Consider the following 22,831-nt stretch of genomic DNA (forward strand, 5'->3'; position numbering starts at 1 on the left):
ACCGCAGACCACGTGTAACCATGCCAGCCCGGGACCTCCACAGCCGGCTTCTTCATCTGCGGGATCATCTGAGACAAGCCACCCGGACAGCTGATGAAACCGAGGAGTATCTGTCTGTAATAAAGCCCTTTGGGTGGGGGAAAATAAAAAATCTGATTGGCTGGGCCTCGCTCCCAAGTGGGTGAGCATATGCCCTCCCAGGCCCACCTATGGCTGCACCCCTGCCCAGTCATTTGAAATCCATAGATTAGGGCCTAATGATTGTATTTCAAATCGACATATTTTCCTTATATGGATGTTGAAATTGTTGCATGTTGAGTTTATATTTTTGTTCAGTACACACACACACACACACACACACACACACACACACACACACACACACACACACACACACACACACACACACACACACACACACACACACACACACACACACACACACACACACACACACACACACACACACACACACACACACACACACACCTGAAATCCAATCAGTTTTTCACATTGATTCAACACATTTTCTTGTTGTTGAAATGAAGTGGAAACATTGTTTCATCTAGTTTGTGCCAAGTGGGATCACGGTCAAACCATACAGACATTCTACCACTACTTCATCACTGGCCATTAAAAATAAGATAACAGCGGTGTATTTGGCCATTCATTTCATAATGTTATTACTTAGGTTAATACCAATAAGGACAGTTAATAAAATACGCATAGGCCAGGTGGGGCAGTTTTTCAGGTGCTCACCTGAGCTGCATGCCTATGTTGAGGTTGTGGAGAAAGTTCCCACCGAACGCCATGCAATCCTGAGAGGTGAGAACAGCATGGATCCATCCTGGGGAACACAGAGGAGGATGGACCAAATCAACAGCTACCGATGTGGAGCAAAAGGCTAGTAGCACGAGGCAAAAACAGCCTGCCAACTGAAAATAAATCCATCACCCTCTCCAGTTAAGTTTCTCTGAACTCTGCTTTGCATGCAAAAAATTTAAACATTTACTTTTGGAACATTTTGGAATTCTTGTTTTACAGCTGTATATGTTTAAGACACAAAGGGTTTAGGAAAGGATTGTATTATTACACCAGAGGATATATCCTTCCATCTGGCAGCAGTGCAGCCAAACAGGTGTGCCAATGCTGTGCTGGTGGACCCTAAACATAATAAATGCTCTGTCATGGAGGGTGAACATGAAGCTGCTGTGCCCCCAGCAGAGAGGATGGTAGGCGCTCAAGAGATTATATGGATGGCTGATACCAGATGGGGTTCTCTCTCAACCACTGCCTGTCTGCAGGTCGTCTACATACCAGCCTTCAATAGCCCAACACTGACCTTCCCTACCAGGGGGCCTTTGGCTTCCCGTGACAATTAAAGTGTCTGAAATGGTTTATGTTACAACATACATTACCGGTCAAAAGTTTTAGAACACCTTCAAGGGTTTTTCTTTATTTTTACTATTTTCTACATTGTAGAATAATAGTGAAGACATCAACACTATGAAATAACACATATGGAATCATCTAGTAACCAAAAAATGTGTTAAACACATCTAAATATATTTTATATTTGAGATTCTTCAAATAGCCACCCTTTGCCTTGATCACAGCTTTGCACACTCTTGGCACAATCCCCCACTCTTAAAATTCTCTTTAGCTGAACTGTTCTTTCAGTTACATTCATCTACAATGTCAGGAGATAGACTAATACAACAAATATATTTCTATGCACTTAGAAACACATTATTGTTCCCTGGGGAAAATTGTGAAAAAAATTGTGACGCATCCTTACCTTGCAACACCCTGGAAAGCCCACCCAAATGCACATCGAGATTGGGAAAGGGAAAACCTAGTCAGTTGCATCCGCGGCATTTAACCCAACCCCTCTAAATCTGACAGGTGCGGGGGGGCTGCCTTAATCGACGTCCACATCGTCAGCACCCGGGGAGCAGTTGTTGGGGGTTAAATGCCTTGCTCAAGGGTAGAAAGACACATTGCCGGCTCGGGGATCCGAAACGGCAACCTTTCAGTTACTGGCCCAACGCTCTTAAGTGCTAGGCTACCTGCTGCCTCATGGCTACCTTATTTATGAGTGTCATTGATAAACAATGTCTTTACATGGGGATTAACATTGTTTGCATATTAAAGAATGCTGGTTGTGTCCGTTTATAGATGGAGGGCCCGTGTGTGTGTACTGGAGGTCTGTAGGAGCGATTTGACAGGTTGGTGCAGAGGAGCGTGACCCAATATAGACCAGGGCCGGGCAGCTCTCCCAGCAGGGAGCCACTCGTAATCTTAGTGTCTGCTAGCATCATCAGCCCAGAGAGCTTTCACACGCCCCAGCACACCAACTGGGAAAAGCAGCCTTGTGGGAAGCCATGTGGTTTCCCTCTAGTGAAACAAATAAGTTTCACTATAAATAATTTGGAAATCTGCTTTTCTGCCCTGTGATTAGAGAAACTGGATAATATATATATATATAAAATCATACACAGTGCCTTGCAAAAGTATTCATCTCCCTTAGCATTTTTCCTATTTTGTTGCATTACAACCTGTAATTCAAATTGATTTTTATTTGGATTTCATGTAATGGACATTCACAAAATAGTCCAAATTGGTGAAGTGAAATGAAAAAAATAACTTGTTTCAAAAAATTATAAATAATAAAAAACAATAAAAATTAAAAAATGCATATGTATTCACCCCCTTTGCTATGAAGCCCCTAAATAAGATCTGGCACAACTAATTACCTTCAGAAGTCACATAATTAGTTTGATTGCACACAGGTGGACTTTATTTAAGTGTCACATGATCCGTCACCTGATCTCAGTACATATACACACCTGTTCTGAAAGGCCCCAGAGTCTGCAACACCACTAAGCAAGGGGCACCACCAAGCAAGTGGCACCATGAAGACCAAGAAGCTCTCCAAACAGGTCAGGGACAAAGTTGTGGAGAAGTACAGATCAGGATTGGGTTATAAAAAAATATCCAAAACTTTGAACATCCCACAGAGCACCATTAAATCCATTATTAAAAAAATGGAAAGAATATGGCACCACAACAAACCTGCCAAGATAGGGCCGCACACCAAAAGCTCCACAGCGGAGATTGGCGGATCTGTCCATAGGACCACTTTAAGCCGTACACTCCACAGAGCTGGGCTCTGGCATGTGGGAGACTCCCTAAAAATATGTAAGAAGGAACTCTGGTCAGATGAGACTAAAATTGAGCTTTTTGGCCATCAAGGAAAAAGCTATGTCTGGTGCAAACCCAACACCTCTCATCACCCCGAGAACACCATCCCCACAGTGAAGCATGGTGTTGGCAGCATCATGTTATGGGGATGTTTTTCATCGACAGGGACTGGGAAACTGGTCAAAATTGAAGGAAAGATGGAAGGTGCTAAATACAGGGAAATTCTTAAAGGAAACCTGTTTGTCTTCCAGAGATTTGAGACTGCGATGGAGGGTCACCTTCCAGCAGGACAATGACCTTAAGCATACTGCTAAAGCAACACTTGAGTGGTTTAAGTGGAAACATTTAAATGTCTTGGAATGGCCTAGTCAAAGCCCAGAACTCAATCTAATTGAGAATCGGTGGTATGACTTAAAGATTGCAGTACACCTGCAGAACCCATCCAACTTGAAGGAGCTGGAGAAGTTTTGCCTTGAATCATGGGCAAAAATTCCAGTGGCTAGATGTGCCAAGCCTATAGAGACATACCCCAAGAGACTTGCAGCTGTAATTGCTGTAAAAGGTGGCTCTACAAAGTATTGCCTTTGGGGGGGTGAATAGTTATGCACGCTCAAGTTCTGTTTTTTTTGGTCTTATATCTTGCTTGTTTCACAAAAAAAGATTTAGCATTTTCAAAGTGGAAGGCATGTTGTGTAAATCAAAACGACAGAAACCCCCTAATAAAAAAATAAATTTTAGTTCCAGGTTGTAAGGCAACAAAATAAGAAAAATACCATTACATTTACATTTACATTTAAGTCATTTAGCAGACGCTCTTATCCAGAGCGACTTACAAATTGGTGCATTCACCTTATGACATCCAGTGGGACAGTCACTTAACAATAGTGCATCTAAAACTTAGGGGGGGGGTGAGAGGGATTACTTATCCTATCCTAGGTATTCCTTAAAGAGGTGGGGTTTCAGGTGTCTCCGGAAGGTGGTGATTGACTCCGCTGTCCTGGCGTCGTGAGGGAGTTTGTTCCACCATTGGGGGGCCAGGGCAGCGAACAGTTTTGACTGGGCTGAGCGGGAGCTGTACTTCCTCAGTGGTAGGGAGGCGAGCAGGCCAGAGGTGGATGAACGCAGTGCCCTTGTTTGGGTGTAGGGCCTGATCAGAGCCTGGAGGTACTGAGGTGCCGTTCCCCTCACAGCTCCGTAGGCAAGCACCATGGTCTTGTAGCGGATGCGAGCTTCAACTGGAAGCCAGTGGAGAGAACGGAGGAGCGGGGTGACGTGAGAGAACTTGGGAAGGTTGAACACCAGACGGGCTGCGGCGTTCTGGATGAGTTGAAGGGGTTTAATGGCACAGGCAGGGAGCCCAGCCAACAGCGAGTTGCAGTAATCCAGACGGGAGATGACAAGTGCCTGGATTAGGACCTGCGCCGCTTCCTGTGTGAGGCAGGGTCGTACTCTGCGGATGTTGTAGAGCATGAACCTACAGGAACGGGCCACCGCCTTGATGTTGGTTGAGAACGACAGGGTGTTGTCCAGGATCACGCCAAGGTTCTTGGCGCTCTGGGAGGAGGATACAATGGAGTTGTCAACCGTGATGGCGAGATCCTTCCCCGGGAGGAAGAGCAGCTCCGTCTTGCCGAGGTTCAGCTTGAGGTGGTGATCCGTCATCCACACTGATATGTCTGCCAGACATGCAGAGATGCGATACGCCACCTGGTCATCAGAAGGGGGAAAGGAGAAGATTAATTGTGTGTCGTCTGCATAGCAATGATAAGAGAGACCATGTGAGGTTATGACAGAGCCAAGTGACTTGGTGTATAGCGAGAATAGGAGAGGGCCAAGAACAGAGCCCTGGGGGACACCAGTGGTGAGAGCGCGTGGTGAGGAGACAGATTCTCGCCACGCCACCTGGTAGGAGCGACCTGTCAGGTAGGACGCAATCCAAGCGTGGGCCGCGCCGGAGATGCCCAACTCGGAGAGGGTGGAGAGGAGGATCTGATGGTTCACAGTATCGAAGGCAGCCGACAGATCTAGAAGGATGAGAGCAGAGGAGAGAGAGTTAGCTTTAGCAGTGCGGAGCGCCTCCATGATACAGAGGAGAGCAGTCTCAGTTGAATGACTAGTCTTGAAACCTGACTGATTTGGATCAAGAAGGTCATTCAGAGAGAGATAGCGGGAGAGCTGGCCAAGGACGGCACGTTCAAGAGTTTTGGAGAGAAAAGAAAGAAGGGATACTGGTCTGTAATTGTTGACATCGGAGGGATCGAGTGTAGGTTTTTTCAGAAGGGGTGCAACTCTCGCTCTCTTGAAGACGGAAGGGACGTAGCCAGCGGTCAGGGATGAGTTGATGAGTGAGGTGAGGTAAGGGAGAAGGTCTCCGGAAATGGTCTGGAGAAGAGAGGAGGGGATAGGGTCAAGCGGGCAGGTTGTTGGGCGGCCGGCCGTCACAAGACGCGAGATTTCATCTGGAGAGAGAGGGGAGAAAGAGGTCAGAGCACAGGGTAGGGCAGTGTGAGCAGAACCAGCGGTGTCGTTTGACTTAGCAAACGAGGATCGGATGTCGTCGACCTTCTTTTCAAAATGGTTGACGAAGTCATCTGCAGAGAGGGAGGAGGGGGGAGGGGGCGGAGGATTCAGGAGGGAGGAGAAGGTGGCAAAGAGCTTCCTAGGGTTAGAGGCAGATGCTTGGAATTTAGCATGGTAGAAAGTGGCTTTAGCAGCAGAGACAGAGGAGGAAAATGTAGAGAGGAGGGAGTGAAAGGATGCCAGGTCCGCAGGGAGGCGAGTTTTCCTCCATTTCCGCTCGGCTGCCCGGAGCCCTGTTCTGTGAGCTCGCAATGAGTCATCGAGCCACGGAGCGGGAGGGGAGGACCGAGCCGGCCTGGAGGATAGGGAACATAGAGAGTCAAGGGATGCAGAGAGGGAGGAGAGGAGGGTTGAGGAGGCAGAATCAGGAGATAGGTGGGAGAAGGTTTGAGCGGAGGGAAGAGATGATAGGATGGAAGAGGAGAGAGTAGCGGGGGAGAGAGAGCGAAGGTTGGGACGGCGCGATACCATCCGAGTAGGGGCAGTGTGGGAGGTGTTGGATGAGAGCGAGAGGGAAAAGGATACAAGGCAGTGGTCGGAGACTTGGAGGGGAGTTGCAATGAGGTTAGTGGAGGAACAGCATCTAGTAAAGATGAGGTCGAGCGTATTGCCTGCCTTGTGAGTAGGGGGGGAAGGTGAGAGGGTGAGGTCAAAAGAGGAGAGGAGTGGAAAGAAGGAGGCAGAGAGGAAAGAGTCAAAGGTAGACGTGGGGAGGTTAAAATCGCCCAGAACTGTGAGAGGTGAGCCGTCCTCAGGAAAGGAGCTTATCAAGGCATCAAGCTCATTGATGAACTCTCCGAGGGAACCTGGAGGGCGATAAATGATAAGGATGTTAAGCTTGAAAGGGCTAGTAACTGTGACAGCATGGAATTCAAAGGAGGCGATAGACAGATGGATAAGGGGAGAAAGAGAGAATGACCACTTGGGAGAGATGAGGATCCCGGTGCCACCACCCCGCTGACCAGACGCTCTCGGGGCGAGAACACGTGGGCGGACGAAGAGAGAGCAGTAGGAGTAGCAGTGTTGTCTGTGGTGATCCATGTTTCCGTCAGTGCCAAGAAGTCGAGGGACTGGAGGGAGGCATAGGCTGAGATGAACTCTGCCTTGTTGACCGCAGATTGGCAGTTCCAGAGGCTACCGGAGACCTGGAACTCCACGTGGGTCGTGCGCGCTGGGACCACCAGAGTAGGGTGGCCGCGGCCACGCGGTGAGGAGCGTTTGTATGGTCTGTGCAGAGAGGAGAGAACAGGGATAAACAGACACATAGTTGACAGGCTACAGAAGAGGCTACGCTAATGCAAAGGAGATTGGAATGACAAGTGGACTACACGTCTCGAATGTTCAGAAAGTTAAGCTACGTAGCAAGAATCTTATTGACTAAAATGATTAAAATGATACAGTACTGCTGAAGTAGGCCAGCTGGCAGTGGGTGCGTTGTTGACACTACACTAATCAAGTCGTTCCGTTGAGTGTAATAGTTTCTGCAGTGTTGCTATTCGGGGCTAGCTGGCTAGCTAGCAGTGTTGTTTACGTTACGTTGCGTTAAAAGAACGACAATAGCTGGCTAGCGAACCTAGAAAATCGCTCTAGACTACACAATTATCTTTGATACAAAGACGGCTATGTAGCTAGCTACGATCAAACAAATCAAACCGTTGTACTGTAATGAAATGAAGTGAAAATGTGATACTACCTGTGAATGCGACCGGGTAGTTGAGTTCTATACAGAAGACGTTGGCTAGCGTTGGCTAGCTAGCAGAGTCACCTACGTTAAGGACGACAAATAGCTGGCTAGCTAACCTCGGTAAATTAAGATAATCACTCTAAGACTACACACTCTAAACCTAAACAACACAATTATCTTGGATACGATGATACGAAGACAGCAAAGGCAGCTATGTAGCTAGCTAACACTACACTAATCAAGTCGTTCAGTTGAGTGTAATAGTTTCTCCAGTGCAGCTAATCAGTGGACGTTAGCTAGCTGGCTAGTGAAGACTACGTTAGGACGGCGAAAAACGATAATTACGCAATTATCTTTGATACAAAGACGGCTATGTAGCTAGCTGAGAAGAAATTGCTAAGATTAGACAAATCAAACCGTTGTGATATAATGAAATATAATGAAAAAGTTATACTACCCGCGGGAGCGAAGTGCAGATGCGACCACTCGCTCCAACCGGAACCAAGGGGGTGAATACTTTCGCAAGCCACTGTGTGTGTGTGTGTGTGTGTGTGTGTGTGTGTGTGTGTGTGTGTGTGTGTGTGTGTGTGTGTGTGTGTGTGTGTGTGTGTGTGTGTGTGTGTGTGTGTGTGTGTGTGTATGCGTGTGTATGCATCTATATAAATAAAGCATCACCTATTTGACTTGCCATATGATGTGGGGAGGACCATATGACGTGAGGAAGTTCTGTGAACCACAGTTGACGGAAGGAAGATGGCATGTGGTTCTGGTGTCCACGGTGACAAAGTGGTTCACTCAGGCCCTTCGGCGCTTACAGTTGAAGACACAATCACATAGGCCTTCCTGTGAGACACCATCAAAGGCTAGCTGGCCCGCTCAGTGTCAAGTAGAAAAACAGTTCTACGGCTCCTTATGGCTCGTGTTTTTTAATGCCCTGAAGCAGAACTTTGGAAATATAGTGCTGTATATGAGGCATGTTGAAACAGTAGAGAAATTTGAACACTTAGAACTCAGACAAGTTCCTTATAAAAAATTAACACATTTTGTCCTGAGGTGTGAACAGAGACAGTTGCAGAAACATAGTCTCTCCTCACCTGTGGGGATGAGGACGGTGGTTCCCTGCGGCACCACACACTTGTAGCACTGGTCCACCTTGTCCCCGAAGAACACCTCGCTCTGGTTGGGGGACGAACTCCACACCTCGTATAGTGTAAGATTATCCTGGGTCGGTTTGATCAAGTAGAAAATCTTCTCTCCCTTCAGGACAAATATTAAACATTTGAATTACTAACATAAAATGTACAGTAGCGTATCTGAGGGGAATATTTGTGGTTAATCATGCTGGGCTGTCAGACAACATAGCCAAAGCAAACAGACTTGAACAACTCTGTAGCCTAACCGTAGCACATATTTCAAAAGGGATACGCTGCGGTCTGAAGGTATACAATATGCTGAGCACAGCAATTCCACAGTTTACCCAGAGTGCATGGTACCACACAGATGTGCCTCCGAAGTCTATGTGGAAGTCTGTGTAGCTGTCCTTCACCCCCATCAGGCAGTACTTCTGAACAAAGGGCTTGGGGAAGAAGGAGTCCTCTGGCCAGTAGTTCTCCACCCAGGACATCTTCTGAGCGATATCAGGCACCACCACCAGCTCTGCCATCCTGAGAGAATACAAAATGAGAGTTTAGTGATGTTCTACCAGTAAGGCAGAGTCGTTTGTCACGCAACTCATCTTTCAATACATCCATCATTGCGCACTAATAAGGCTAAACCGTTCCGTCATGCGGCACCTTCAGATCACTGTTCACCAATCAGCCAGGCATTGACCAATGAGATTCATTTAAAATAATGCATTTCTCCCGACCTCTTTGCAGTTTTCACTTTCTGTTTTACAAATCGCCCACCAACAGTTGAGGCCTCATCTTATCATAGGGGGATTGGCTTCATCGTCCCCTGCCTGCTAATCAGGCAGAGCTGATGGTTCTAAATCAGTCGGCCCTAATAGGGTTCCTTCAGAGGACATCTTTTCAGATGACAATACACATTTTCTAAAAACAATACAGCCGTTCAAATGATCATTTCCACTGTGAAGCCTGGTAGAACATTGATGCTCAGTTATGAAGGATCAAAGCTCAGTCTCTTATTTTTTTCTAAACCTTTCCGTCTCTCTAAATAGGCTGTAAGCAAAGTGCCTGTTGGCAGTGGATCCCTTCTGCTTGTCTGTAGTAGACAGCATATCTTCAATAGTGCCGTCAGCGCTGTACTTCTGAACTCCGCAAGAATTTGCATTCCTGCTGTTTGGAGTGCAATGCTCATCTCCTCTCACTACTATATTTGCAAGCATGGGGAATATACATTTAGACCCAATTATAGTCCTACAATTTCACTGAATCACAGGAGTATTCACTAAATGATAGCAGGTAATCTATAACAATTAAGTGCTTTTAGCTACAAATATTATAATTATAATGGTGAATATTTAGTGAAGCCAGAAAACATTAAAGTCAATCCAAATTATACATTGATCAAAGCAGCAACAGGACATGTGTTAACTGCGAAAAGTAACCAATACTTACTTGGTGTCTGAAAACTCCAGACTGATCACGTTCAGCACCTTTGGCCGATGAGGTTTGTAGTAATACTTGACAAACTCTCGAAGCTTCATTTTGCTGTCTGCCTGTCTGGCAACATCAATGACATCCACGATTTTGTCACCACCTGCAAGAGAATGTGTCAGATCAGATGATTTATGCCATGTGGGAGGGAGTTCGGCCTAAAGGGCAGTTGAGGAAAGGACATGCATTAACACTTCAATGTAGAATGTTAGGCAAGGACAGGTGACAGATGGATTTGAAATTATATTACAGCCATATTATTAGGTGTGACTCATGATGGAATATCACAGAACAGCAGACTGATAAATGCTAAGTTCTGCCTTAAATTTTTTTTTAAATAACATTTTGAATTCTACCAGGTATAATCAAACCAGTCCAATCCCTGCCCTCTCCCCCAGCCCAGCCACGGGGCCAGTCAGAGCCACTAGAGTTCTCAAGCGTAGTTTTCCTTGTCTCAGGATGGTAAGTTGGTGGTTGAAGATATCCCTCTACTGGTGTGGGGGCTGTGCTTTGGCAAAGCGGGTGGGGTTATTTCCTGCCTGTTTGGCCCCATCCGGGGGGCATCATCGGATGGGGCCACAGTATCTCGGTTGACCCGTCCCATCTCAGCCTCCAGTATTTATGCTGCAGTAGTTTGTGTCGGGGGGCTAGGGTCAGTCTGTTATATCTGGAGTACTTCACCCGTCTTATCCGGTTTTAGGCTGGGTTTCTGTACAGCTCTTTAAGATATCAGCTGATGTAAGAAGGGCTATATAAATACATTTGATTTGATGAAGGTTGCAAGGCGTTAAGCTTGCTGACACTTTCATAACTCCCCTACTACTTTTGATGGAAACCTCAGTGCTGCTGCAGTCTCCCCACTGGAGGAGGTGCATTGAAACATCCAAAGCAATCTCTCCAGATCCAATTACTGTACTCCCAGTGATGAAGGGAGCAACAGGAGGAGGGAAGGCTTGGAGGGGTATATCTATAATTCCATGTGTATAACTTGTATTATCATGTACATTTATGATGAGTATTTCTGTTGAAACGATGTGGCTGTGGAAAACCACTTGATGTTTTTGGAACTAGTGAATCTAATACGCCAATGTAAACTCTGATTTCTTTATATAAATATGAACTTTATCAAACAAAACATGCATGTATTGTGTAACATGATGTCCTATGAGGGTCATTCCATATATGGAATACCTTTTGGCAGGGTAGCCTAGTGGGGCGGCAGGGTAGCCTAGTGGTTAGAGCCTAGCGGGGCGGCAGGGTAGCCTAGTGGTTAGAGCGTTGGACTAGTAACCGGAAGGTTGCAAGTTCAAACCCCCGAGCTGACAAGGTACAAATCTGTCGTTCTGCCCCTGAGCAGGCAGTTAACCCACTGTTCCTAGGCAGTCATTGAAAATAAGAATTTGTACTTAACTGACTTACCTAGTTAAATAAAGATAAAATAAATAACGTGATGAAATGTCCAAAAGTTCCATAACAGTCAAACGATGTACTGAATCAATCTTTAGAATGTTGTTTACATATATCTTGAATAACGTTCCAACCGGAGAATTAGAATGACTTCAGATGACCGGTGGAACGCAGGTCCTTCCCCTGTGAACGCGCATGGTGAAAGAATGGTCAACTTGTGGCACTGGTGACTATTTCCTGTCTCATTCGACTCCCCTTCACATTAGTCATCAGACAAAGTTCTATTGACATCTAGTGGAAGGCGTAGGAAATGAAAACTCATCCATATCTCGCTGTAATTTCAATGAGAGCTTGGTTGAAAATCTTCCACCCCCAGAAAAAATACAAACAGGAAGTGGAATTTCTCAGGGTTTTACCTGCAATATGAGTTCTGTTATACTCACAGACATAATTCAAACAGTTTTAGAAACATCAGAGTGTTTTCTATCCAATACTAATAATAATATGCATATATTAGCGACTGAGGAGCTGGCCATTTACAATGGGCACCTTTTCATCCAAGCAACTCAATACTGTCCCTGCAGCCATAAAAAATTAAGACATTAAGGTCAGTCAATACGGAACACTTCAAGAACTTTGATAGTTTCTTCAAGTGCAGTCGCAAAAGCCATCAAGTGCTACGATGAAACTGGCTCTCATGAGGACCGACACAGGAAAGGAAGACCAAGAGTTACCTCTGCTGCAGAGGATAAATACATTAGATTTACCAGCCTCAGAAATTGCAACCCAAATAAATGTTTCACAGAGCTCAAGTAACAGACATCTCAAAATTAACTATTCAGAGGAGACTGCGTGAATCAGACCTTCATGGTCAAATTGCTCCAAAGAAGCCACTACTAAAGGACACCAATAAGAAAAAGAGACTTGCTTGGGACAAGAAACACGAGCAATGGACATTAGACCGGAGTAAATATGTCCTTTGGTTTGATGAGTCCAAATTTGAGATTTTTGGTTCCAACAGTGTCTTTGTGAGATGCAGAGTAGGCGAACGGATGATCTCTGCATGTGTGGTTCCCACCGTGAAGCATGGAGGAGGAGCGATGGTGTGGGGGTGCTTTGCTGGCGACACTATCAGTGAATTATTTTGAATTCAAGGCACACTTAATTAAGTTAGAACGACCCATCCCGGATCCGGGAGAATTGTCATCAACTACACTAATTAGCATAGCGCAACGGTCAAAAAATATTACTAGAAAATATTCATATTCATGAAATCACAAGTGAAATATAGTGAAACACAGCTGCTTCACAGCCTTTTGTTAATCACCCTGTCATCTCAGATTTTGAAATTATGCTTTACAGCCACAGCAAGACAAGCATTTGTGTAAGTTTATCAATAGCCTAGCATAGCATTATGCCCAGCTAGCAGCAGGAAGCTTGGTCACAAATCAGAAAAGCAATCAAATTAACCGTTTACCTTTGATGATCTTCGGATGTTTTCACTGACAAGACTCCCAGTTAGACAGCAAATGTTCCTTTTGTTCCATAAAGATTATTTTTATACCCAAAATACCTCCTTTTGGTGGTCACATTTATGTTGAGAAATCCACCGGAAATTGAGGTCACGACAACGCCGGGAAAAAATCCAAATGATGTCCATAGACAGAAACATGGCCTTACTTTCCACCTGGCTACCCCTACCCTGGTCAACAGCCCTTCGCTCCCCACAGCAACTCGCCTAAACCTCCCCCACTTCTCCTTCACCCAAATCCATATAGCTGATGTTCTGAAAGATCTGCAAAATCTGGACCCCTACAAATCAGTTGGGCTTGACAACCTGGACCCTCTCGTTCTAAAATTATCTGCCGAAATTGTTGCAACCCCTATTACTAGCCTGTTCAACCTCTTTCGTATCGTCTGAGATTCCCATAGATTGGAAGGCTGAAGCAGTCATCCCCCTCTTCAAAGGGGGAGACACTCTAGACTCAAACTGCTACAGACCTATATCTATTCTACCCTGCCTTTCTAAGGTCTTTGAAAGCCAAGTTAACAAACAGATTATCGACCATTTCGAATCTCACCATACCTTGTGGTCCTTCTGTAGCTCAGTTGGTAGAGCATGGCGCTTGTAACGCCAGGGTAGTGGGTTCGATCCCCGGGACCACCCATACGTAGAATGTATGCACACATGACTGTAAGTCGCTTTGGATAAAAGCGTCTGCTAAATGGCATATATTATTATTATACAGTACTGTGCTGCCGTCTTCATCGACCTTGCCAAGGCTTTCGACTCTGTCAGTCACCATATTCTTATCGGCAGACTCAGTAGCCTCGGTTTTTCAGGTGACTGCCTTGCCTGGTTCACCAATTACTTTTCAGACAGAGTTCAGTGTGTCAAATCGGAGGGCATGCTGTCCGGTCCTCTGGCAGTCTCTATGGGGGTGCACAGGGTTCAATTCTCGGGCCGACTCTTTTCTCTGTATATATCAATGATGTTGCTCTTGCTGCGGGCGATTCCCTGATCCACCTCTACGCAGACGACACCATTCTATATACTTTCGGCCCATCATTGGACACTGTGCTATCTAACCTCCAAACGAGCTTCAATGCCATACAACACTCCTTCCGTGGCCTCCAACTGCTCTTACACGCTAGTAAAACCAAATGCATGCTTTTCAACTGATCGCTGCCTGCACCCGCATGCCCGACTAGCATCACCACTCTGGATGGTTCCGACCTTGAATATGTGGACATCTATAAGTACCTAGGTGTCTGGCTAGACTGCAAACTCTCCTTCCAGACTCATATCAAACATCTCCAATCGAAAATCAAATCAAGAATCGGCTTTCTATTCCGCAACAAAGCCTCCTTCACTCACGCCGCCAAGCTTACCCTAGTAAAACTGACTATCCTACTGATCCTCGACTTCGGCGATGTCATCTACAAAATCGCTTCCAACACTCTACTCAGCAAACTGGATGCAGTTTATCACAGTGCCATCCGTTTTGTCACTAAAGCACCTTATACCACCCACCACTGCGACTTGTATGCTCTAGTCGGCTGGCCCTCGCGACATATTCGTCACCAGACCCACTGGCTCCAGGTCATCTACAAGTCCATGCTAGGTAAAGCTCCGCCTTATCTCAGTTCACTGGTCACAATGGCAACACCCATCCGTAGCACGCGCTCCAGCAGGTGTAGCTCACTGATCATCCCTAAAGCCAACACCTCATTTGGCCGCCTTTCGTTCCAGTACTCTGCTGCCTGTGACTGGAACGAATTGCAAAAATCGCTGAAGTTGGAGACTTTCATCTCCCTCACCAACTTCAAACATCAGCTATCTGAGCAGCTAACCGATCGCTGCAGCTGTACATAGTCTATTGGTAAATAGCCCACCCATTTTCACCTACCTCATCCCCACACTGTTTTTATTTATTTACTTTTCTGCTCTTTTGCACACCAATATCTCTACCTGTACATGACCATCTGATCATTTATCACTCCAGTGTTAATCTGCAAAATTGTAATTATTCGCCTACCTCCTCATGCCTTTTGCACACATTGTATATAGACTCCCGTTTTTTTCTACTGTGTTATTGACTTGTTAATTGTTTACTCCATGTGTAACTCTGTGTTGTCTGTTCACACTGCTATGCTTTATCTTGGCCAGTTCGCAGTTGCAAATCAGAACTTGTTCTCAACTAGCCTACCTGGTTTAATAAAGGTGAAAAAAAACATGTCAGAGCTATTGGCCCCAGGTGCTCCAAATTGTAAATTAAAGGTAGACTCAGCGATATGACATAGATGTAGGACGTAAACAGCATAATGGGTACATTTCGGTAACAACTAAGAGCATTTAAACGTGAGGCTCAATTGTTTTGGTCCCCTGGCTACCACTCGTTAACATGGTGAAGCAAACCCATACACATGTACAGATACTGTGTAAGGGCGAAGTCTTGTATCTCGCGCATGAATGGGCGCGTTCCTATGCCCAGGCGTTGCTGACGCCTGACAGATCTTACAAAGCATGGATAGGTATTTTACGTATCAGCTAACCACGTAATATGCTATAGCAACATGTCAGTCGATTACACTGTTTATGATGTGGCACGCAACCATTGGTTGATGCACGCAAAGTCTGAGCAGGGGAACACAACCAATATCTGTGGTGTTGCTTGTAGCAACATCATTTCGCTGAGTATACCTTTAATGGCATGGTAGACCTATTCAGATCTATTCAGTCTTGAGATCACCTCAGCAACGGGATGGTATGGGGGCCATGACAAGATTCACTACATATACAAAAGTATGTGGACACCTATTCAAATGAGTGATTCAGCTATTTCAGCCACACCCATTGCTGACAGGTGTATAAAATAGAGCACACAGCCATGTACTCTCCATAGACAAACATTAACAGTAGAATGGCCTTGCTGAAGAGCTCAGTGACTTTCAACGTGGCACCGTCATAGGATTCCAACAAGTCAGTTCATCAAATTTCTGCCCTACTAGAGCTGCCACAGTCAACTGTAAGTGCTGTTATTGTGAAGTGGAAACGTCTAGGAGCAACAATGGCTGTCACGAAATCGTTGGCCACACAAGCTCACAGAATGGAACCACTGAGTGCTGAAGCGCGTAGCAAGTCATTTTTTTTGTCTGCCCTCGGTTGCAACACTCACTATCAAGTTCCAAACTGCCTCTGGAAGCAGTGTCAGCACAAGAACTGTTAGTCGGGAGCTTCATGAAATGGGTTTACATGGCAGAGCAGCCGCACACAAGTCTTAGATCACCATGTGCAATGACAAACATCGGCTGAAGTGGTGTAAAGCTTTCCACCATTGGACTCTAAGTAGTGGAAATGCATTTTCTGGAGTGATGATTCACTCTTCACCATCTGTCAGTCTGACAAAACAGTAAAAAAAAAAACGTTTTTTAAAATGCCTTATAACGTTAACAATAACGAGGCTATATACAGGGGTTACAGGTACAGATTCAATGTGCGAGTGCACCAGTTAGTCAATATAATTGAGGTAATATGTACATGTAGGTAGAGTTATTAAAGTGACTATGCATAGAGAATAACATCATTTGCCAGCCTGACGGACAAAAGTTTGGTGGGGGAGGAATAATGGTTTAATAATAATGTTTTTCATGGTTTGTCGAGATCGGTGTGGAAGAACTTAACTGGCGTACACAGAGCCCTGACCTCTACCCCATCGAACACCTTTGGGATGAACTGGAACACCGACTGTGAGCCAGGCCTAATCGCCTAACAGCAGTGCCCGACCTCAGTAATGCTCTTGTGGCTGAATGGAAGCATATCCTTGCAGCAATGTTCCAACATCTAGTGGAAAGCCTTCCCAGAAGAGTGGAGGCTGTTATAGGTGCAAAGGGGAAACAACTCCATATAAATGCCCATGATTTTGGAATGAGATGTTTGACAAGCAAGTGTCCACATACATTTGGTAATGTAGTTTATGTGATGTAATACCAATTTTCAGGGACCTTTTGGCTCAGGAGCACTACTTCTGAACTACTGGCTAAAAAGTATACAAAAGTACCAGAGAAACTCTTTAATCAAATTTTCTGCCAAATGGCAGCCCCACCACTTGATTTGCTGAGGATGGGGCTAGAGAAATGTAATAGAGGGGTTCAGGGGTGCAATGAATGATCCATGGCTTTTCACTTTGAAGTTACAATATACAATGTTTTACATTGTTTGTAAAAACACATCTTATTCTAGGTTATGAGGGTAAAATAGGACAGCCCATGGGGTTAATTATTTTATTTAAATAACCATTGGGCAACAGCTAATATATTTGCACATACATATAATTTACCTTTATTTAACTAGGCAAGTCAGTTAAGGACAACTTTCTATCTTCAATGACGGCCTAGGAACAGTGGGTTAACTGCCTTGTTCAGGGGCAGAACGACAGACCTTGTCAGTTCGGGATTCAATTTTGCAACCTTTCAGTTACCAGTCCAACGCTCTAACCACTAGGCTAACTGCCGCCCCAAATTAGGCCACAATATTGCAGATTGCTTTAAAGATATGCCTATGGCAGGATACAACTAATGTACATATAAAGCAGGTCGTTATATTAGCATTCTTTTATTATGCTTGATTTATTTAACCTTTATTTAACTACGCATGTAATTTAAGAACACATTCTTACCAACAATGACACCTAGCAAAAGGTCTCCCGCGAGACGGTGTCTGGGTTTAAACATGAAAATACATGATTAAAAATATAGGACAAAACACACATTACTACAAGCGAGACAGCACAACACTACATATAAGGAGATACCTAAGACAACAACATAGCATGGTAGGAGCACAACAAAACAGGATACAAACATTATTGGGCACAGAGAACAGCACAAGGGGCAAGAAGGTAAAGACAACAATACATCACGCAAAAGCATCCACAACTGTCAGTAAGAGTGTCCATGATTGCGTATTTGAATGAAGAGATTGAGATGAAACTGTCCAGTGTGAGTGTTTGTTGCAGCTCGTTCGCTAGCTGCAGCGAACTGAAAAGATGAGCGACCCAGGAATGTGTTTGCTTTGGGGACCTTTAACAGAATGTGACTGGCAGAACGCGTGTTGCATGTGGAGGATAAGGGCTGCAGTATATATCTCAGATAGGGGGAGTTGGGTTGCAATATTGGGATGCACACCTATTTGTAAGTGGATTTAGGCTATATTTATAAACCATTAACGGTATCTCACTATACTGTTCTTCAATTTTTGGTAAAGACCACCACCTAGTGTAATTTTGATGAAACAGTTTAGGCTATAGTAATTCTCCGACAGTGACGGGGTTGGGGCGTTGCCTTTATATTACGGGGACCAATCGGAGATCTGGCAGAAACTTTGTAAACAAGTCTTGCACGTTGTGTGAAAAACGATTTATTTTATCATTACAAAAAAGATTTATCGTTGGAAACAACGCAGGACTTGAAGACTTCACTAAGGTAAGACTAAGGGAAAACTAGGGTATATTTTGTCACAAATTTTTTTTCTACAAAATATATATCTTTCTACATCAATCGTAGGCTGATAGTAATAACGTTTGGCTGTTGATGGATTGAGCTCGAGCGCAAGTACAATTTTTAGTAGACATCCGGTGAGAGTTAACAAATTCCGTGAACAGCATAAATTACACAATAATGGCCCCCTTTTCACTATTGTAACACACAAAAAACATGTTTTCAGTAGCTTTGGGATACAACATCGGGAGCACAGACTCAAAGCTAAATTTTCAGCTGTAATTGTTCTTCAATAACAACCAACCACAAAACTGTCGCGATAATCGCGATAATCGTTAGCCCATTGTTGCGCAAATCTGTAGTTCTCCCGCTGCTGGAAGGAAGAGGCTACGCAAGATTCTGCATCTCGCTGCTTTGTTACGACTGTCAAATGTGTGGCTGTACAGTAGGTGTCCGCTACAGCTGTGGCTCACACAAGTCCATTGCTGTTCATCAGCCACGGAGCTTTTTGTAACAATATAAAAGTTACTTTACCATTAATCCAATGCAGCTTTAAATGCTTTTCGAAATTGAGAAAGGTTGTGGGTTTGTTCCAGATGTGTTCAGATTGTGTGAACCAGCCTGCATAGTCCAAATGATGCGTGTGACAATAGAGCTGGTGTAATGCTCCTGAACAAGGCAGTTAACCTACTGCCGTCATTGTAAATAACAATTTGTTCTTAACTTACTTTCTTAAATAAATAAAAAAGATGGACTTGAACATCTGAGTCTTTCTTACTTGAATGGAGTCTTACTTGAATGGAGTCTTGCTTGAATGGAGACTTACTGGACTAATGACTTAGGCTACTTGGATGTGTCTATTTCCCTAATATATTGGAATTAATGTATGGAATAAATTATTTCCCTAATATATGGAATTAATAGTTAACAAATGGAAGGAACAATAGGGAGGCTATTAGTAGTTCTTCGGTTTTGGTTCAATTATTTAAAAAAAATCATGATTTTCAATTATTTTTTTCAACATTAAATGCACTATGTTGAATGTTGTAATGTCAGAATAAAACAATTAATAAAAGGTGGTATGGTAGTGACTGCCCATGACAGCTTATCATTTATTAACTATCAGTTATTCATATTACTTTAAGAAAACATTTCAGTTGATATGTATATTACATTTGTTTTATTTGATTACTTTATTATGCTGTCTGACAAAATCACTATTTTAGTAGTTTTTCAAAGTAAATAAGTCATACTTTTATGACTGCTGAATACCAGCTATCACTCACTTAGATCATGTATTTTCAGGTAGAGATACCTCGCGAAGAAACTACTATATGTATGTCTCCCCTCCTGATCAAGCATTCTTCTCTCTTACATAGCAGGCTTAAAAGAAACACATGTAGATGTAGAAGATGTAGAAGCCATCTTAGGTCTGGGGCTAGAACAAAGGATGTGGGCACAGCCTTCATTGTACAACGTGACGTCTGTAGGCACTGTACATATTCGGTACGCCACATCTAGTGAAGGACGGGGGATTTGGGGGGAGGGCTAAAGCTTCCTGTCAGAAGGGCTCAGGATTGGAACACTTTGTCTTCTGGCAGGGAGGGAGAGGTCTGTGTGTAGGCCTAGTTATTTATAGTTATATAGTAGTGTCTATCTTGCAGGAGACTTATTGTTACTATTTTCTACACTGTAGAATAATAGTGAACAAATAAAAACTATGAAATAACACATATGGAATCCTGTAGTAACCAAAGAATCAAAATATATTTTATATTTGAGATTCTTCAAAGTTGCCATGATGACAGCTTTGCACACTCTTGGCAATCTCTTAACCAGCTTCATGAAGAATGCTTTTCCAAAAGTCCTGAAGGAGTTCGCGCATACAGTTGAAGTCGGAAGTTTATATGCACTTAGATTGGAGTCATTAAAACTAGTTTTTCAACCACTCCACAAATGTCTTGTTAACAAACTATAGTTTTGGCAAGTCAGTTAGGATATCTACCTTGTGCATGACACAAGTGATTTTTCCAACAGTTGTTTACAGGCAATTGTTTCAAATATAATTCACTCTATCACAATTCCAGTGGGTCAGAAGTTTACATACACTAAGTTGACTGTGCCTTTAAACAGCTTGGAAAATTCCAGAAAATTATGTCATGGCTTTTGAAGCTTCTGATGGGCTAATTGACATCGTTTGAGTCAATTGGAGGTGTACCTGTGGATGTATTTCAAGGCCTACCTTCATACTCAGTGCCTCTTTGCTTGACATCATGGGAAAATCTAAAGAAATCAGCCAGGACTTCAGAAAAATAATAGTAGACCTCCACAAGTCTGGCTCATCCTTGGGAACAATTTCCAAACACCTGAAGGTACCACGTTCATCTGCACAAAGAATAGTACGCAAGCATAAACACCATGGGACCACGCAGCTGTTATACCGCTCAGGAAGGAGACGCGTTCTGTCTCCTAGAGATGAACGTACTTTGGTGTGAAAAGTGTAAATCAATCCCAGAACAACAGCAGAGGGCCTTGTGAAGATGCTGGAGGAAGCCACTGTTCCAAAACTGACATAAAAAAGCCAGACTACGGTTTGCAACTGCACATGGGGACAAAGATTGTACTTTTTGGAGAAATTTTCCTCTGATGAAACAAATGATGAAACAAAAATAGAACTGTTTGGCTATAATGACCATCGTTATGTTTGGATGAAAAAGGGGGAGGCTTGCAAGTCGAAGAACACCATCCCAACCGTGAAACACGGGGTGGAAGCATCATGTTTTGGGGGTGTTTTGTTGTGGCAAAATTGCTTAAAGACAACACAGTCAAGGTATTGGAGCGGGCATCACAAAGCCCTGACCTCAATCCCATAGAACATTTGTGAGCAGACCTGAGAAAGCGTGTGCGAGCAAGGAGGCCTACAAACCTGACTCTGTTACACCAGCTCTGTCAGGAGGAATGGGACAGAATTCACCCAACTTATTGTGGGAAGCTTGTGGAAGGCTACCCGAAACGTTTGACCCAAGTTAAACAATTTAAAGGCAATGCTACCAAATACTAATTGAGTATATGTAAACTTCTGATCCACTGGGAATGTGATGAAAGCAATAAAAGCTGAAAGAAATAATTCTCTCTACTATTATTCTGACATTTCACATCCTAAAAATAAATTGGTGATCCTAACTGACTTAAGACAGGGACTTTTTACTAGGATTAAATATCAGGAATTGTGAAAAACTGAGTTTAAATATATTTGGCCACGGTACACTTCCGACTTCAACTGTATATCTGAGTACTTGTTGGCTGCTTTTCCTTCACTCTGCAGTCCAACTTATCCCAAACCATATCAATTTGGTCAAGGTCGGGTGATTGTGGAGGCCAAGTCATCTGATCGACTACATCACTATCCTTCTTGGTCAATTATCCCTGAAACAGCCTGGAGGTGTGTTGGGTCATTGTCCTGTTGAAAAACAGATGATCGTCCCACTAAGCGCAAACCAGATGGGATGGCGTATCGCTGCAGAATGCTGTGGTAGCCATGCTGGTTAATATGTGCCTTGAATTCTAAATAAATCACTGACAGTGTCACCAGCAAAGCACCATCACGCCGCCTCCTCCATGCTTCACGGAAGGAACCTCACATGCAGAGATAATCCGTTCACCTTCTCTGCATCTCACAAAGACACGGCGGTTGGAACCAAAAACACAATTTGGACCCATCGGACCAAAGGACAGATCTAACGTCCATTGTTCATGTTTCCTGGCCCAAGCAAGTCTCTTCTTCTTATTGGTGTCCTTAAGTAATGGTTTCTTTGCAGCAATTCAACCATGAAGGCCTGATTCACACAGTCTCCTGTGAACAGTTAATGTTGTTATGTGTCTGTTTCTTTAACTCTGTGAAGCATCCTCCTCTGCAGCAGAGGTAACTCTGCGTTTTCCATTCCTGTGGTGGTCCTCATGAGAGCCAGTTTCATCATATCGCTTGACGGTTTTGTGACTGCACTTAAGGAAACATTCATAGTTTTTAAAATGTTCCGCATTGACTGACCATGTCTGAAAATAATGATGGACTGTCATTTCTCTTATTTGAGCTGTGGACATGGTATTTTACCATAATATGGACTTGGTATTTTACCAAATAGGACTATCTTCTGTATATCACCCCTACCCTGTCACAACAGAACTGATTGTCTCAAACACATTAAGAAGGAAATCAATTCTACAAATTAACTATTAACAAGGCACACCTATTAATTGAAATATATTCCAGGTGACAACCTCATGAAGCTTTTTGAGAGAATGCTAAGAGTGTGCAAAGCTGTCATCAAGGCAAAGGGTG

The 22,831-nt window shown here is 43.9% G+C and overlaps 1 protein-coding gene across 1 annotated transcript in view; it reads right to left on the reverse strand.

The window, feature by feature from the left end:
* Positions 1-22,831, reverse strand: part of LOC124040372 (lysine-specific demethylase 7A-like) — an 87,730-nt gene that overhangs the window by 14,267 nt on the left and 50,632 nt on the right. Inside the window, exons 8-11 of the mRNA XM_046357552.1 lie at positions 10,048-10,189; positions 8,946-9,132; positions 8,563-8,725; positions 760-847 (exon numbers count right to left, since the gene is read on the reverse strand). Of these exons, the coding sequence (XP_046213508.1) occupies positions 760-847; positions 8,563-8,725; positions 8,946-9,132; positions 10,048-10,189 (580 nt within the window). The remainder of the gene's footprint in view (positions 1-759; positions 848-8,562; positions 8,726-8,945; positions 9,133-10,047; positions 10,190-22,831) is intronic.

Source organism: Oncorhynchus gorbuscha, linkage group LG01, assembly GCF_021184085.1.
Source record: "Oncorhynchus gorbuscha isolate QuinsamMale2020 ecotype Even-year linkage group LG01, OgorEven_v1.0, whole genome shotgun sequence".
NCBI lineage: Eukaryota > Metazoa > Chordata > Actinopteri > Salmoniformes > Salmonidae > Oncorhynchus > Oncorhynchus gorbuscha.